Source organism: Trichomycterus rosablanca, chromosome 16, assembly GCF_030014385.1.
Source record: "Trichomycterus rosablanca isolate fTriRos1 chromosome 16, fTriRos1.hap1, whole genome shotgun sequence".
NCBI classification, from domain to species: domain Eukaryota; kingdom Metazoa; phylum Chordata; class Actinopteri; order Siluriformes; family Trichomycteridae; genus Trichomycterus; species Trichomycterus rosablanca.
Window position 1 is genome coordinate 28,592,378 of NC_086003.1, and position 19,760 is coordinate 28,612,137.

At 41.1% G+C, this 19,760-nt stretch overlaps 1 protein-coding gene across 1 annotated transcript; it reads left to right on the plus strand.

Moving 5' to 3' along the window:
* Positions 1–5,885: 5,885 nt before the first annotated feature.
* rnf180b (ring finger protein 180b) lies at positions 5,886–19,273 on the plus strand. Its single transcript, XM_063011607.1, has 7 exons — positions 5,886–5,948; positions 8,862–8,960; positions 10,196–10,282; positions 11,082–11,684; positions 15,075–15,288; positions 15,389–15,514; positions 18,973–19,273. Exons 1-7 carry the CDS (start codon positions 5,931–5,933, stop codon positions 19,116–19,118), a joined length of 1,293 nt encoding a protein of 430 aa, XP_062867677.1. The 5' UTR covers positions 5,886–5,930; the 3' UTR covers positions 19,119–19,273.
* The last annotated feature ends 487 nt before the right edge of the window (positions 19,274–19,760 follow it).

Consider the following 19,760-nt stretch of genomic DNA (forward strand, 5'->3'; position numbering starts at 1 on the left):
ATTTTACACTGTAACCAAGTCATTCTGGGCAGCTAAAATACAAAGCTTCCTTGAAGTTATGTTGCAGTCTTTAATTTAATTTAAGTCTTTAATGTGCAAGAGGTGTCTGTGGCTCTTTTTTAATGGTTGAATTACTCGTATGTGTGATTTTACAGTGAAAATCATGAAATAGCATTATATCATGAGGTACATGGCGGTATTTAATATGCCATAAAATAATTAAACAGCCAGCTTGATAAAACAAAATTAAGAAGGGAAATCATACTAGTGTTGTGCATGTTTTAATATTTATTTAAATATTGTTGGTTTTTTTTGTAAATATTGTTTCTGTTTTTGAATTTTAAATAATCCAACTAAGCAAGTGATTAGGAAAATAATCGTTAGTTGCAACCCTACATGTGAAGCATTTTTGTTTTGTGCAGACACGTTAGTTTAGGATTATAAACTAGTCAGACAAATGTAGGACATATGTCACATTAAAAAGCTACGAGGGAAAAAAAGACAAATTTAGTGTTAATGTTTTTATCTAATTAATCTTCTTTTTACTGAGAATAGTCCACCAGGTAAAAGTATCAGTATAAGAGTTGTAGTATGTAATGTGGGTTACACTTGATAAAATCCAAATAATTTGGAGCAATTTGATAAATAATTTAAAAACTTTTGAGAAAATTAATATGCTGAATACTTTAAATGCTATTGAATTTATGAATAAAAATCTGTTATTTATTATGTAATAAAGGGTAAAAGTGTCAGTATAAGAGTTGTAGTATGTAATGTGGGTTACACATGATAAAATACAACTTGTTTTGAAGCAATTTTATGAATAATTTGAAAGCTATTGAAGTTATTAATATGCTGAATACTTTAAATGCTATTGAAGTTATAAATAAAACTCTATTTTTTATGTTTTTTATTATGTAATAAAGGGTAAAAGTGTCAGTATAAGAGTTGTAGTATGTAATGTGGGTTACACTTGATAGATTGGAGCAATTTGATGCATATTTTAAAAGCTATTGAAGTTATTAATTTGCTGAATACTTTAAATGCTATTGAAGTTATGAATAAAAATCTGCTTTTGCACTGATGAAGGACTAGAGGATGACTTACACAAACTGTGCAGCAACAGATCAGCTATTGGTTGCTTCCTCAATCTGTGCTCTTCTCTGTACTTGCATTCTTATGGACTTGAGAAACGTCATCATTTGCAGCTCAAGTACTGTTCCATCTAAATGTTCACATCTAGCAGAGTACAGTCCATATAACCAGATGTTGTTCTTGCTCACCCATATTATTAAGAATGTATCACCACTCTCACTTGTGCAAACACTCTAATGTGAGGAACTATAAACTTACCTGTTATGGCTCTGATTGTGAGTCAGCAGCTGGTTTGAATGGTCAGATTAAATCTTTCACTTGAGAAGAGCACTTTTCTTACAGTCTCTTGGTACAACTCTGTTGGCTGCAATATGGTATTGAACTCTATGAATGTTTTTTTAATAGTAGCAGCAACTGAAAAAAGATCTTTAAAAGGAAAAGAAATACTTTTATGGTCACAACATTGATTGAGCCTAAGCAGGAGTTAAAGGGACAATTATCGTTATTTTCAAAGATAATGTTATTTTTAAAGATAATCTGTTGTTTGAGTGGTCAGTATATTGCAAGAGATATATAAACTTTTGTGATCTCAGCATTAATTTTTATGGTGCACAAAATATTTATTGCTGAAAAACATGACTTACCTTCACGCACGGCCTCAGACAGATGTTCTCTCTCTTTAACTTCTTTATTTTATGCTGCAGTACATCTATTTTGCAAAGTAGCTCAGGTGAACACACCCAACAAAATGTGATAACAGTCAGGGCTTTAAGCATACAGAGGTGGGCGAGTGGGCACAAAGGTGGACGAATGAATAGATATTGTCAGCACCAGAATTGAAAAAAGCGAGTTGTTCCACAATACATTTTTACACAAATATATTTCCAACACAATACATTTTAATAAAAAAGTCTAGCACTTACTTTAATTGATTTAGGATATGGGCTACAAAAACATTGACGTTGTGTGAATCTGGTTGTGGAGCAGTGTACTAAACGTCAAACTTGTTGCCACTATTATAAACTTGAATATGGGCGACCCATCCTTTTGTGCTGATGTGAATGAAGGCAAATACACTGAGACTCTCTCTACCTCAGCAGCCCTCCTTGACGTGTGGCCATTTTCCTGGAATAAAAAAAACCTGTTTTTATTTTAATTTTTAAATGCTACAATAAATAAACACGATGGCACAAATGCAGGGTTTTACCTGGGTTGTTGGTGGGCTTAGGTGGTTTAAAGCACACATATAACCTATTATTTAAAAGAACATTTTGGACCTCCAGTATTTTAAGTGTAACATGCAGGTTAACGTCCACATTTAATTCATGTGTACAGATATGTGTATAGATATGTCATCAAAGGTGAATTGTCTCGTAAGAGATGTTAAAAGCATTTACAAACTTCTCTATGTTCATTTCTAAGTAATATTATCTGTAAACCTAAAATCATTAAAAGTCATAAGTTTATTAAAGTGCAGGTCAGCACAATAACAGCACTATAAACTAAGCAATTGTACCAGTCTTAACAAGCATTACTAAGTATTCAAAATGCACAGTGAGAAGGCTAATGTTAACGTTTAGCTAACGCCCCAAGTTATTCATTTGAAAACATTTCATGCTGATACCTGGGTTGTTTTCGACTTTCTACAATGACCACTTATTTTTAATAACATTTCAGAGATAATATAGTTTTTCATGTTTATTATTATTATAAACTGTTTAAGTTTAGCAGGACATGACAAACATCTTTGTTTCATTTCTCACTGTAAGTTGACGACAGTTTAGCTGTTGATAAGATCTTGTCAGATTCTTGAGTCCTTCAATAAGCACTGACTCAATAACACATGTGGCAGGAATTTCATCTTTTGTTTGGTTCCCGGTGAATCCGAACCCACAACAACTCTAAGCATGTCTGTGTAGCACCACCACTGACATTCAAATCAGTTCTCAAAGGTGTTGGGCCAGCTTAATAGACCACTACACCACCCAAGCGTCCATAATGTAGGTGTATTTTTAAAGCATCATTAAATAAGTCATATAAGTTGATTATTCCTTACTTGTAGCTGCATTAATATTAATCAGGTTCAGTGAGTTGATCACAAATTTACACCAAAATAAGCAACACCTATTAATGTCAATACACGAGACAGAGCTTTTACTAAAACTAATACTGTGACACCCTTAGTTATATCTACATATGAATATAAAGATTGGAAATAAATCAATTACTTTACATGAAATAACAATACACAACTACCACATAAACTACAGCTTGCAACCAGAGGAAAATCCTTCACACCTTCATAACATCCTACATAATCATCATGACAGCTCGTTAGCACATGACAAGCTGAAATGACATTGATATTATATAAAATGTCATGACAATTACAGTTACTGGTAACAACCCACTGTTATAAAACCAGACATTTCCTGTTCCACAACGGGATGTACTGGATGTACAACCTTCAATTCCAGATAAGATGAATATAAATTGAAAGCTGTGTGCTCTTGGTCATTCATGTGCCAGCTCTGCAGCCATGTGTTCTGTAAACCCTCTCTAATGAAAATGATCCAGAACCAGAGCGATTGAAAAATGTACCCCAGTCAACAGGACTGTCAAATCAGACATTTTCTTACCGGAAGGTCAGATTTAAAGCTCTCATAGTGCATTGTGATTAGAACTAACATGGACAGTAGGGCAGTGGCTGTCCAGCCTATTTGGACAGATACCCTTTTTCGAGGGTTTCAAATTTTTCATGAACCTTTAACAACTGATTTTTATGACCCTATAACAACCGTCCACTAAAAGCACTCTGACTGTTTTACGTAGATTAATGTTGAGATGTGAACTACTTCTTCTATCGGCTGCTTACATTACTTTTACATTTACATTTTTGGCATTTAGCAGACGCTCTTATCCAGAGCGACTTACAAAAGTGCTTCCATAGTGAACATTATTAACTTATTCTAATTTAAGAAGACAAGTCTGAGGAATGAATGTAACAGAATTGTGGCACATGTACATGTACAATAATCTATGTATGTGGGTGAGCATGTGTGTGTTCACATTTGTGGGCACTCATGTGCACACAGGCACATCCGCACCTTATGTACATAAATCTGCACATTTTCTTACTTTTTCTTACATTTGCACTGTGGTTCACTTTATAATTCACTTTAAATTCATTTTATAATTTACTTCATAATTTATATCTTACAACTGTGACTTATAATCTATACTAGCCTCGCAATGTTAACTGAAATAACACCTCCATATGTACCACATGTACCATGTGTACCCTCAGGTCCTGTAGTTGTTGTGTGTTGTCTGAGTGTTGTGGTTATACAGATACTTTTTTGTATAATGTGAATCTCTGTAGTGTGTACTATTACTTACTATTACTTACTTTTTGACTTTGATTTATGTAACTTGCTACTGAGGCCTTAATTTCCTTTCGAGATTAATAAAGTGCAAATCTGCTGAAACCCTGTTAGAACCAGTGTTTTTTTTTTTCTTTTAAATAAGAGCATTACTAAGTGCATGTCAGCTTGAGTGCTTAGGTGGCTTGGTAGCAAGAAGGTCCTGGGTGTGATCCCCAGGTGGAGAGGTCCGGGTCCTTTCAGTGTTGAGTTTGCATGTTCTCCCCGTGTCTGAGTGGGTTTCCTCCGGGAGCTCCGCTTTTCTCCCACAGTCCAAAGACGTGCAAGTGAGGTAAATTGGAGATACAAAATTGTCCATGACTGTGTTTGATATTTTTTGTTTATTAGGATTTTAACGTCATGTTTTACACTTTGGTTACATTCATGACAGGAACGGTAGTTACTCATTACACAAGATTCATCAGTTCAAGTTTAATATCAAACACAGTCATGGACAGTTTTGTATCTCCAATTCACCTCACTTGCACGTCTTTGGACTGTGGGAGGAACCGGAGCACCTGGAGGAAACCCACGCGGACATGGGGAGAACATGCACTCCACAGTCCACACAGAAAGGACCCAGACTGCCCCACCTGGGGATCGGACCCAGGACCTTCTTGCTGTGAGGCGACAGTGCTACCCACTTAGCCACCGAGTCACCCCGTGTTTGATATTAAACGTGTGAACTGATGAATCTTGTGTAATGAGTAACTACCTGTTCTGTCATGAATGTGACCAAAGTGTAAAACCTGACGTTAAAATCCTATTAAATAAATAAATAAACTGTCCTGAACATTACCACCTGCATGTCCTCCTTCAGGGCACCCATAAACCTCCTGTTTGGCCTTCCTGTAGAGCATAAACTAACAGAAAAAAACATATATCATTCATTATTCAACAAATATAGAAAAAACACCTGTATATAATTATGTTTACATTACCATTTCTATTACAAAAATCAAGGTGTCTGAGTGTGTGTGTGTGTGTGTGTGTGTGTTCACCAAAAACTCCAAACAATGCTAGAAGGTCCTGGTAGGTCCTAGAAGGTTTGATTCCCAGATGGATTGGTCCAGGTCTTTTCTGTGTTGAGTTAGCATGTTCTCCCCGTGTCCGACTGGGTTTCCTCCCACAGTCCAAAGACATGCAAGTGAGGTGTATGTTCATAACCACAATTAAGTGTGTACAAAAATCAAGGTCTGTGTGTGTGTGTGTGTGTTCACAAAAAAACTCCAAACAGTGCTCGATGAGTTTTAAAACGCGTTTTAATTTTAATTTTTAAATTTGAGTATTTTAAAACGCGTTTTGACCCTGAGCGGCCACTGTCACAGAAAGCGCTTCGCGTGCTGTTTGTTTTTAGCTGATGCCAGTTTAGCTTCACTAGCATCCAGCAGTTTCCTCACACTGATCGGAACAATGGCCTGTTCTTATACGGTATTTAAATATATTTTTATGTACATTAAGTTATTAATTAATAATCGAAACTGTTGCTGAGAATAAATTGTTTAAAATAGCTGATCGATTTTAGTCAATATTGACATTTAGCCGAGTGTTGTATTAGCCAGGTCGCAACTTCAATGTAACTTTAAGAAAATAATTTTAGCAAAAGTGTAATAAATAATCAGTCTGTTTAAACTGTTATAAATACTATAAGGTCAAGACTTTAACTATAATAGTACGTGATGACACATCATTAAGTTTTGTTGTGCTAAAAAGTGCCGTAACAGTGTTCCGTACACGTGACCTCTGTGAAGTTTAATAGTAAATAAAGCGGCTTCACGGTCTTAATGTGTCATAAAATTAAATGTTATTATAAAATATCCACTTTTTTTTTATTTTGCAGATGAATAAATCAAACAAAACCCGGCGGCACATTGTGAATCTTTACGTTTGTATCCATGTTTTAAAGATTTATGTAGATGTTGGATCAGGCAGCTGTGTGCGGATTACTGTTAACACGAGCAGTGTTGAATACAGGATACAGGAGTTTGTGTGTTTATTTATTAGGATTTTAATAATCATGTTCAAAACTTTGGTTCCGTTCATGACAGGACAGGTAGTTACTGGTTACACAGGATTCAACAGTTCAAGTTCAACGTCAAAACTCGGTGAAGTTTAACAGTAAATTTAGTGGCGTCACGGTATTCCGTACGGTCTTAATGTGTCATAAAAAAATGATGATTTTTACTATAAAATGTCCACTTTATTTATATTGCGGATCAATACATAAAATAAACCCGGCGGCACATTGTTGATTTTTACGTTTCTGATAATATTTTAAAGATTTATGTAGATGTTGGATCAGGCAGCTGTGTGCGGATTACTGTTAACACGAGCAGTGTTGAATACAGGATACAGGAGTTTGTGTGTTTATTTATTATGATTTTAACGTCATGTCAGGTAACGTGAATCTGTCTGTCTGTCTATGTATCTAATCTGTCTATCTATCTAATCTGTCTGTCTATCTGTCTATCTAATCTGTCTATCTATCTATCTATCTATCTATCTATCTATCTATCTATCTATCTATCTAGTCTGTCTATCTATCTAATCTGTCTGTCTGTCTGTCTATCTATCTATCTATCTATCTATCTAATCTGTCTGTCTATCTATCTAATCTGTCTGTCTGTCTGTCTATCTATCTTGTCTGTCTGTCTATCTATCTAATCTGTCTGTCTGTCTATCTATCTAGTCTGTCTGTCTGTATCTGTATCTATCTAATCTGTCTGTCTGTCTATGTATCTAATCTGTCTATCTAATATGTCTGTCTGTCTATGTATCTAATCTGTCTATCTATCTTATCTGTCTATCTAATCTGTCTGTCTGTCTGTCTGTCTATCTATCTAATCTGTCTATCTATCTATCTATCTATCTATCTATCTATCTATCTATCTATCTATCTAGTCTGTCTGTCTGTCTGTCTGTCTATCTAATCTGTCTGTCTGTCTGTCTATCTATCTAGTCTGTCTGTCTGTATCTGTATCTATCTATCTAATCTGTCTGTCTATGTATCTAATCTGTCTATCAAGTCTGTCTGTCTGTCTGTATCTGTGTCTATCTGTCTGTCTGTCTGTCTGTCTGTCTGTCTGTCTGTGTGATGATGTAAGGATACCTTACACATCACTAAGTCTGGTCGTAATGAATGGGGAAAGGGGCTAACCCAGTTAATGTGGTAGATAGTATAAATAAATAAATACTTACCTGTTGTGGTGAGGATGGCCCGGGTATCGGGGATCGTGACGTTGCAGGGTAGAAGGTGCCTGAACAGAGAGAAAGCATAGAATCAATTGTAAATTAGAATTGTTAGGAATTGTTGAGAATGTTCCCTCCAGTTTCAGCTGTAGCTGGATTGGCTGCTAGGTCCTAGAGGGGAGGGACCTTTTTGATAAAACAGGAGGAAGTAAGGGGGGAAGGGGAGGAAAGAATGGCAGGAGGCCTAAAATGTATAAGATCAGTAACTGCCTGGAGTTACTGGGTGGACCAGCTGTGGTTCTTTTGCTTTTAAAATAATAACACGTTGTAAATATCCCTGGTGTGTGTGTGGACAAATAAAGTTAAAGGTGTTGGAACTGGGACTCTTGAGCTTTTGTCCTCCTTGCCTCCTATGCTTGGCTCATCATACTACAATTCATGTTACAGTCTGTCTGTCTGTCTGTCTGTCTGTCTGTCTGTCTATCCTACTAGAATCTAGGTAGTTTATGATATGTGTACTTCTAATTTAGTGATTGCAATGAAGTTCAAAAGCTTTCCTGCTTTTTCTAGGTTAAAAATGTCTTTCGTTGTTCCAGCTATGGAGAATTTTGTCTTTCCCTTTGGTGGTAGTTATTGGATACACAAGATTCATCAGTTCAAGTTCAGCGTCAAACACTGTCCCTGGCACGTCTTTGTACTGTGGGAGGAAACCGGAGCTCCCGGAGGAAACCCACACAGACGGGGAGAACATGCAAACTCCACACAGTAAGATCCCGCTTTTATCTGAAGCGACTTACAGTACTGTGATAGTATACAGTATATTCTCTAAGCAATTGAGGGTTAAGGGCTTTGCTCAAGGGCCCAATAGTGACAACCTGGCAGTGGTGGGGCTTGAACCAGTGAGCTTTTGATTACTAGCCCAGTACCTTAACCACTAGGCTACAGCTGCCCCTGAAATTCAAAAATATGTCCTTCAAATGCTTGTTAAAGTCGTAAGTAAGACCTGATGTAATCTGAGTTCAAGGCATTTTTTCTTTCTGAAATAAAATCTTGTAACAAGCTCTCCCCATTTTCATGAGAGTTTGACTCATCCGGCTATCCAGTGCTCTGATTTGTTCTGATGTTTGAAGTGTTTTTTTTTATATTTCATTACAGGCCGGAGCATCGGGCCGTGTAGGAATTCGAGAGGAACTTTCGATCCTTCGGTGCAGGAGATGCAGAAGATGTGTTTTAGACTCGACATGCCTGCTTTCTGTGGGTACCTTTTAATGATCTTTACCAGCCCCTTATAAATTTAGAACCTGTACTTCACTCCATGTGTAGTTACACTATGTGGATAAAAGTATTGGGACATCCCTCCCAATTGCTGAATTAATGTGTTCTAGTCACAACATTTTTTTACAGTTTATACATTTATCTCCACTACAGAAGTAATATATGTAGTTTTATTTCTCTTCTGTCTGTGTTCACATGTACACTGATCAGCCATAACATTAAAACCACCTCCTTGTTTCTACACTCACTGTCCATTTTATCAGCTCCACTTACCATATAGAAGCACTTTGTAGTTCTACAATTACTGACTGTAGTCCATCTGTTTCTCTGCATGCTTTGTTACCCCCTTTCTTGCTGTTCTTCAATGGTCAGGACCCCCACAGGACCACCACAGGGCAGGTATTATTTAGGTGGTGGATGATTCTCAGCACTGCAGTGACACTGACATGGTGGTGGTGTGTTAGTGTGTGTTGTGCTGGTATGAGTGGATCAGACACAGCAGCGCTGCTGGAGTTTTTAAACACCTCACTGTCACTGCTGGACTGAGAATAGTCCACCAACCAAAAATATCCACCCAACAGCGCCCTCTAGGCAGCGTCCTGTGACCACTGATGAAGGTCTAGAAGATGAGCGACTCAAACAGCAGCAATAGATGAGCGATCGTCTCTGACTTTACGTCTACAAGGTGGACCGACTAGGTAGGAGTGTGTAATAGAGTGGACAGTGAGTGGACACGGTATCTAAAAACTCCAGCAGCGCTGCTGTGTCTGATCCACTCATACCAGCACAACATTGACCATTGACGAACAGGGTGAAAGCAGGTTAAAAAAGTATGTAGAGAAATAGATGGACTACAGTCAGTAGTTGTAGAACTACAAAGTGCTTCTATATGGTAAGTGGAGCTGATAAAAGGGACAGTGAGTGCAAAAACAAGGAGGTGGTTTTAATGTTATGGCTGATCAGTGTAGTCTGTATATACAAGTTGGAGCAACATCAAACACTAAAACTATTTACACCACATTTGCATTCCTGTTAAATCTACTGTTAATTTAAATACATTCATCTTCAAATACATGGTATATAATAAATAACTGTATAATTGAAAAACAGCACGACCGTATGACTGTAACGGTCCTGATCCCTGTTGTGAAAAGCCTCCGTGGTAAGAGGATGTGGTGATTAAATGCTGAAGATGTTGCTGTGTTTGACCGCAGGGATTAGATGATTTGATGGCCGAATGTACGGTGTGGCACGTGGATCATGATGCATCACCTGACTGGATCCTGACAGTTATAGATCAGGTAAAGTTCCCTACTTGTGTATCAGTAAATAAACAATAAATTTGTTCATTAAAATTGTTTATTAGTTCTGTTTTATTGTTTTCTCCAGATATCATCACTTTATTTGCAATATAAACGTTTTCTTTTTCATTACTCGGTTTATGCTGGTCAGGGTTGTGGTGGAAAACGTTGGGTGCAAGGCAGGAATACCCTAGACAGGGCGTCAATCGACCACTGGGCTTCGGCCACCCCCCTCCTCAGACATAGCCAATCATGTCTTTGTAGATGCCTGGCTGGCCAATAGCTATGCTGGAATTCTTTTACTATTACAAAAGCCCGGGCACAGAGCCCTGACCTCGGCCCCATTCAGCAGCTGTGGAATGAACTGGAACATCTACTGAGACTTCCCTGACCAGCATCACTGTCCAGCTACACAAGTGCTGTCATCTGTTGACTGAATGGGCACAAATTGCCACAGACATAGTTTAAAACCTTGTGGGAGACCTTTCCAGGAGACGTTCTATAGCTGAGATGATCTCACACACTGTAGAGGTCACTCTGTTTTAATACCATAATGTATTTATAATGGGATGTCTAACAAGCTCAGGGTCAGTCCATCAATCCATCACAGGGCCTCGACCACCCCCCTAGCAGGCTGGTGTAACTTACCACTGCCCTGCTTGAGTACCTAGAACTCACTTTGTGATCCTATCTACAGTCCAGGCAAGCCTGTGTGGGGTTATTAATATTCCCCAATATTAATAACTTAGGGTGCTAAGAAGCTTTGTGATGATTAACCACGGTCCGGCTCTGTTCACAGGTGCACTGGACAGTAGGGAAACTGAACTGTCAGCACTGTGGAGCTCGTCTGGGAGGTTTCAATTTTCTCAACCGTTCCAAATGCCCCTGCGGACGCGATACGAGCGTGCATCTTAGCAAAAGCAGAGTCGATCTGGGTTTCAAGCGTCCCGTCCACCCGAGCAGACCGGGCGTGGCTGCTGGACGTGCAGAGTGTAAAGACAAAGTGCTCAGAGCGCCGGCAGACGAGAACTTTCCACAGACACAAGCCACTCGGTGCAGTAACCCTCCCTTATTGCCACACGCGCCTCACATTCCAACAGATGAGGAACTGCAGCTTCTGAGGACGGCGGCTCCTCAGGAGTTAGGTGAAGAACCACGGAGCCACGCGTCCGTCGCGGAACATAACGGACCCGAGCCAACAGGACGTCTGGAGAACGTAGAGAGTGGACTGAGGGCATCGCCTCGGCGCACAGGAACGCAGGAACAGGAACCACAGAGCGAGTTCAGCTCCGGATCAGTGCTGACGATGACCAAGAGGGAGAAGAATCGCATGAAGAGCCTTAGAAGGAAGCAGAGGAAGAAAGAGCGCTGGATGCAGAGACAGCTGGAGGAGAAGGAACAGGTAAAAGATAGTGGAACTATAGTGACCATATTTGGACAAAAGTATTGGGACACCCCTTCTAGCTTTTTTAATTTATCTTTCAGTCTCAACAGTTGCTAACAGGTGTAATAAATCAATTATATAAAGAAAATTACATGCGTCCGGCTTTGCGGAAACTGTTTAGGGAAGGCCCTTTCCAGTTCCAGCATGACTCCGCCCCTGTGCACCAGAGATGGGGACTCGAGTCCGAGTCGCACGTAAGTCGCACACACAGCGACTTCAGACTCCGACTCGTTTCAAATGACTCGGACTCGACTCGTGACTCGCAAAAAATGACTCGTGGACAACAAAAGTCAGCAACATTAGTTACGTGTGACAATTATATACAGTGTATCACAAAAGTGAGTACACCCCTCACATTTCTGCAGATATTTAAGTATATCTTTTCATGGGACAACACTGACAAAATGACACTTTGACACAATGAAAAGTAGTCTGTGTGCAGCTTATATAACAGTGTAAATTTATTCTTCCCTCAAAATAACTCAATATACAGCCATTAATGTCTAAACCACCGACAACAAAAGTGAGTACACCCCTTAGTGAAAGTTCCTGAAGTGTCAATATTTTGTGTGGCCACCATTATTTCCCAGAACTGTCTTAACTCTCCTGGGCATGGCGTTTACCAGCGCTTCACAGGTTGCCACTGGAATGCTTTTCCACTCCTCCATGACGACATTACGGAGCTGGCGGATATTCGAGACTTTGCGCTCCTCCACCTTCCGCTTGAGGATGCCCCAAAGATGTTCTATTGGGTTTAGGTCTGGAGACATGCTTGGCCAGTCCATCACCTTTACCCTCAGCCTCTTCAATAAAGCAGTGGTCGTCTTAGAGGCGTGTTTGGGGTCATTATCATGCTGGAACACTGCCCTGCGACCCAGTTTCCGGAGGGAGGGGATCATGCTATGCTTCAGTATTTCACAGTACATATTGGAGTTCATGTGTCCCTCAATGAAATGTAACTCCCCAACACCTGCTGCACTCATGCAGCCCCAGACCATGGCATTCCCACCACCATGCTTGACTGTAGGCATGACACACTTATCTTTGTACTCCTCACCTGATTGCCGCCACACATGCTTGAGACCATCTGAACCAAACAAATTAATCTTGGTCTCATCAGACCATAGGACATGGTTCCAGTAATCCATGTCCTTTGTTGACATGTCTTCAGCAAACTGTTTGCGGGCTTTCTTGTGTAGAGACTTCAGAAGAGGCTTCCTTCTGGGGTGAGAGCCATGCAGACCAATTTGATGTAGTGTGCGGCGTATGGTCTGAGCACTGACAGGCTGACCCCCCACCTTTTCAATCTCTGCAGCAATGCTGACAGCACTCCTGCGCCTATCTTTCAAAGACAGCAGTTGGATGTGACGCTGAGCACGTGCACTCAGCTTCTTTGGACGACCAATGCGAGGTCTGTTCTGAGTGGACCCTGCTCTTTTAAAACGCTGGATGATCTTAGCCACTGTGCTGCAGCTCAGTTTCAGGGTGTTGGCAATCTTCTTGTAGCCTTGGCCATCTTCATGTAGCGCAACAATTCGTCTTTTAAGATCCTCAGAGAGTTCTTTGCCATGAGGTGCCATGTTGGAACTTTCAGTGACCAGTATGAGAGAGTGTGAGAGCTGTACTACTAAATTGAACACGCCTGCTCCCTATGCACACCTGAGACCTAGTAACACTAACGAGTCACATGACATTTTGGAGGGAAAATGACAAGCAGTGCTCAATTTGGACATTTAGGGGTGTAGTCTCTTAGGGGTGTACTCACTTTTGTTGCCGGTGGTTTAGACATTAATGGCTGTATATTGAGTTATTTTGAGGGAAGAATAAATTTACACTGTTATATAAGCTGCACACAGACTACTTTTCATTGTGTCAAAGTGTCATTTTGTCAGTGTTGTCCCATGAAAAGATATACTTAAATATCTGCAGAAATGTGAGGGGTGTACTCACTTTTGTGATACACTGTATATATATATATGATCCGACATCATTCTGATCGTGTCATTTTCTGCTCTGTAATATTAATAACGCTCCGGCCATTTTAAACCGCAACGCACGCAATGAGTAAATGTTCCAGCCAGCTTCCGGCGTAGTGATGAAGCGTCGCTCCCTACTTAAAATGGTGGAATACCCTACGTAGTGCACTTCACAGTAACAGATGATGTGAATGGAACGCTCCTACAGAATTAGCGCTAATGATTGTGTAAGAGCCGCTTTCTGAACCACTCAGAGCTTCTGATTGTAATTGTTAGTAAGAAATGCTGTTATTTGCATTTATTCAGTTTGCGTCACACAGATGAGTTCGTGTTTTAGGATTCTATTCCTAATGGAAAACACGCTTATAAATGTAATAGCATGTGGAAGAACAGAAGCTAAGGTAAGCAGTATTATGGATATTTTGCTGTGTTTTGGATTTTGCCCGCTGTGCTGTAATTTGCAGTGAAAACAAAACGTCAGTTTAAGCTTTTAACTGGTACCTAGGAAAGTAAAGGCACGAAGTAAAACGGTAAAATACTCTCGCTAATCTGTTGCTGTTTTATCTGAACTTACAGATTATTTCTTTATTTCTATGCTACATTTCCAATATATGTTTTGTGTAGTTTATATTGACTCGTGACTTGACTCGGACTCGTATTTTGTGACTTGTGAACAATCAAGCTTTATAAAGATGTAAAGAAAAGCTCAGTTGAACAGCTTTGGAATGAACTGGAACAACTTTCTTTGTTTTTTTTTCTATTTGATTTATGCATTTTCTCCCAATTTAGTGTAGTCAGTTTGCTACTGGTAGATCCCTGATTTGCAGTCGAGGTGGGTATATCGCTGCTCACGCCACCTCCGACCCGCACGCAGCCCTTAGTGGAACCCTTTTTCACCCATTCATTCTGCACTGTGCCTCTCTATCTGCCAATCAGGGTCCTCCTTACACAGCGTCTGAAGACCCCACCTACATAGTCCGGTCATCCCGCCATAGCAGAAACGTGTCGATTATGCCCAGCTGACCGGTGGCAATGCCGAGTTTTGTACCAAGGGGTTTAGAATCTCGGCGCTGGTGTGCTAGCAGAATAACCTGCTACGCCACCTGGGTGCCTCAGCTGAGGCTTTTTTGACTAACATCAGTGCCCAGGTGTACAAATGTAAAATCTTTTGACTGAATGGGCACAAATTCCAAAATGGGTACTGGTGTTCTAGCTGAAAAGATCACATAGAGATCAATGTAAAAATAAAATAGGCTGTCCAACAAGCTTGTTCAGGTGTCCAAATACTTTTGGCCATATAGTGTATGTGTTATCAAAATTGGCCTATATGTTAGGGGAATGTTTCTGTAAGTGCCATCTGTCTGTATTTCAGGATGAAGACGGGAATCTGACGGGCAGTGACGATGACCAGAAGGAAGGCTATACCTGCGCCGTGTGTCTGGACGTCTACTACAAGCCGTACATGTGCCAGCCCTGCAGCCATGTGTTCTGTGAGCCCTGTCTGAGGACTCTGGCCAAGAACCGGTCGGACAGAACCCCCTGCCCGCTGTGCAGGACCCTCGTATCGCACGTCCTCTTCCAAGAAGGTCGATACAGCTCACGGTTTTACTGTTTTGTGCCCGCATTAACGGTCAGTACCAGAGTGTGACGGCCGACAGACGTACTGAGGATGTCGTTGTGTTTCAGAGCTTCACCGGAGAGTCAGCACTTACTTCCCCAGAGATTACCGCTCCAGAAAGAAGACGTTCCAGAACGCCAACTATTCCAAATGGCCTCTGCCCAACTGTCCAAAGCACCTGCACATGTTATGGGGTTTGTTATTTCACACACACCGTACTTGCTTTAAGGGCGGCACGGTGGCCCGGTGGGTAGCACTGTCGCCTCACAGCAAGAAGGTCCTGGGTTCCATCCCGAGGGGCGGTCCGGGTCCTTTCTGTGCGGAGTTTGCATGTTCTCCCCGTATCTGCGTGGGTTTCCTCCCACAGTCCAAAAACATGCAGTCAGGTTAATTGGAGACTGAATTGCCCTATAGGTGAATGGGTGTATGTGTGTGTGTGTGTCTGCCCTGCGATGGACTGTCGTCCCGTCCAGGGTGTTACTGTGTGCCTTGCGCCCATTGAAAAGCTGGCATAGGCTCCAGCACCCCCTCATGACCCTGATTGGATAAGCGGATAAGAAAATGAATGAATGAATGAATGTACTTGTTTTATTACATCACCTGAAAACCGAGCGCTCTCTCTACACAGACGCATTTTACGTCATCCTACACCCCTGAGAAGAGGGCGTGTCTAAATCCTTAGATCCCTTAAAATGCTCCTACTGAGGCGCCTTAATTCCGAGTGATGATCTGACTGAGTAACGAGGGAGCGTCCGACGCCTCCTCAGCGCTGAAGGCAATCCCAGCATTCAGTGCGGCACGACAAATGTGAAGCAACCAACAGAGTTCTTTTTTTATTTGTATAAAGGCTCACAAGTGTCGTTTATTTGTAAATTCGGGCTCGTCACGGGCAGTTTAACCACTTTCGGTACACAGAGGGAGACGTAAGCTGGCGTGTGCCACCTCAGCCAACTGTGTTAGCTTAGTAAGCTAAAACTGCGGTGACGTAATCGGTGTATCCCTGTATAAGTAGAGCGTCTAAATAATCTGCCTTATGAGCGCCAGGTCTTATTAGAATAGGTTTTCGAACACAGCCTTTATCTCTAAAAAAAACTAAAAGTCTGATGGAACTTACACTATGTGCCCAAAAGTATTCGGACACCTGACCATGAGCTTGTAAAGTTGGCCATGTCTGAGGGAGGGAAGCCGCTGCAACAGCGACTCCTACAGTCTGATGAGCCACTAGGTTTTCCGTGCATGCTGAGGCTCTCTGAGATTCAAACCTGGGTCTCAGCGATGTTTGGATACCCCTGCTGGTCGAGTGCCTGCACAGACATGTGACTGACTCGTGTCTCCTCGACTGGGAGTTAGGGTGGTGGCAGCAACAAGAGAGAGATATAAGCTCTAATGGGCAATGACTGGATTGGGTAAAAAGGGAGGGGGTGGGTGGGTAAATAAATAAATAAATAAATAGTAAGTTGGCAGACATACACATTTTAATGCACAGATACTGTGAAGAATTTAACCTAACATGAAACCTAGTATGTGTAATATGAAATAATTAGCCCTGCAATCGATTGGCGTCCTTTCCGGATGGGTTACTGCATCGCGCCCAGTGATAAAGTGGGTAAAGTGGTGGCAAAACATGAAAAACAGCCTCCTGACTTATTTAAATCAAACTGAACCGTGTTTGTCCAATCAGGGTCCGGACTGTCCTGTCGATTGTCGAGTGAATGTGAGTGGATGATAATGAATCCGACGTTAAGCTGTACGATTCTCGTGCGCAATCATGATCCTACGTCACGCTGCGCCTTCCTCGGCTGGTCGATTGGCACAAGCTCAAAATGTGTTCAAATGTTATGAGCTTCGTTTTACTGATTGCAGTGGCACTAAAGAGCCCAGTAGAGCCACTCGTTACCCACTCATTAGATCGCTGCCATGCTATTAAGGATAGAAAGTAGAATGGTGGTGTTTGTTAAGTGCTTTTTCATCCTAATATTAATACTAATAGATTCCGTCTCGGTCTGGAGATGTTCTCAGCTCATGTGTTCTACAATTTCAAATCAGAAAAAGTTGGGACGGTATGAAAATAAATCCAAATAAAGAAAAACACAGAGTTTCTTACTTTTACTTTGACTTTTATTTGATGTCAGACAGGATGAACCTGAGATATTTCGTGTTTTATCTGCTCAACTTTCTTTCATTTATTAATAAACATCCATTCCTGCATTTCAGACCTGCAACACATTCCAAAAACGTTGGGACAGTAAAGCATTTACCTTTTCCTAATGTTGCCATCCCTTCTCACCGAGTGATTTAGTGTTTGAGCTTTTATTTTGTGTCGTTCTTCCTGCAAACACGTCTTAAGATGTGCAACAGTATGGGCTCGTCGTCTCTTTTATTTTGTCTCAAAATTCTCCACACGTTCTCTACTGGGGACAGGTCAGGACTGCAGGCAGGCCAGTCCAGTAGCCGTACCCTCTTCTTCCACAGCCATGCCTTTGTAATCAGGGGCGTAACTACCGGGGAGCAGGGGGGGCAGGTGCACTGGGGCCCATGGCTGGGGGGCCCCTCCACGGCATGAACTCAACCCCCCACCGCACTGCCTCCCCATTGGCCTCACTCGCCAGGTCGTTATTATTATATTACAATATTGTAGCTGTGATTTGTGAGTGACATTCAGCTCAGCCAATCAGAATGCAGCACCCGGTTTATACGTACATGTGCGTTCAGACGTTCTGCAGTTAGTTAGTTTTGTATATGAGACTTGCCGTATGGTCCCAGTATTGAAGTTCGGGTGCTGGAGCGTGGAGTGCTGGAGTGTTGTAACGCTCATTAAAGTCCTGACTAAACTGTTTTTGAGTCGGTCATCTTCTAGACCCTCATCCGTGGTCACAGGACGCTGCCCACGGGGCGCTGTTGGCTGGATATTTTTGGTTGGTGGACTATTCTCAGTCCAGCAGTGACAGTGAGGTGTTTAAAAACTCCAGCAGCGTTGCTGTGTCTGATCCACTCATACCAGCACAACACACACTAACACACCACCACCATGTCAGTGTCACTGCAGTGCTGAGAATGATCCACCACCTAAATAATACCTGCTCTGTGGTGGTCCTGTGGGGGTCCTGACCATTGAAGAACAGGGTGAAAGCAGGTATATTTCATATATATATATATATATATATGAAATTTGTTGAAGGGGCCCAACATTTTTGTTTGCACTGGGACCCATGAGCTCCTAGTTACGCCAGTGTTTGTAATGTGTGCAGCAGGTGGATTTGCATCGTCTTTTGCTGGACGTCCCTGAAAAAGTCGACGTCTTGAAGGAGCACATGTTGCTCTAAGATCTCAATGTACTTTTCTGCATGAATGCTGCATCACAGACGTGTAAATGACATTTTTATAAGCACCTGTTCTAAATCACATCATTATTTAGATTTTTGGAGTGTGTTGTAGGCCTGAAACGCAGGAATGGATGTATATCAACACATAAAAGTCAAAGTAAATGTGCGAAAGACTACATTTTACTTTTATTTGCTTTTTTTTTTTTCATGCTGTCCCAACTTTTTCTGATTTTTAAGAACACACAGAGCATAAAGCCACTTTACGCAGGTGTTTGTTTATTATGGAGCCTGTGGTATAAATCCTGACTCTTCTTACTATGTTGTTTCAGGGTTGCATAGACCCGGAGCCTCTGCTGGACGGTGGCAGCTCGCGTTTAGAGCTTGGATACTGGAAGGACTGGACGTGGGAAGATGGCTGGACTGGATTATTACTGTTATTATTGTCAGCTGGGTGCTGCTCTACATTATCATGTGATAGGATTCGGCGCTGCTACGTGGGTCAAAATGACTTGATTTACATTTTTGGTGCAATATTATAATCATGGTGTTTATTTGATGGATTGAGAGATGATGTTGGAGTGTTTGGAGTTGAAGGTGCTTTGGTGCAATAAAACCGCTGTTGAAAAGTGAGCAGTGTTTGTAAATACGCAGCAGAGAGGTGATGTTAAGGGCTCCTGGAAGTTCAATTCCATTTACAGTCTTGATAATAGCTAATAACTGGGATGAAAGTTTCATATTTTATATTGAATATTATTTAGGCTGAGCAACGAGGGACACTGTCACCCTGGGGTTTACTCATTATACACCGTTGTCTAAAAATGTTAAAAATTAAATTATATGTGTTCGGTTTTAATTTTATTCCCTCACAATTTGACAATCGGCATGTGAACAAATACAAATCTAAGCTATAAATCTTTCATACCTGCCTATTCAATGTGTGTTGGAATGTGAAGGGTTAAATTAAAGATGCAGAGAAGAATGATGTGCTGTTATCGGTGGGCAGCGTCCTGTGACCACTGATGAAGGTCTAGAAGATGAGCGACTCAAACAGCAGCAATAGATGAGCGATCGTCTCTGACTTTACATCCACAAGGTGGACCGACTAGGTAGGAGTGTC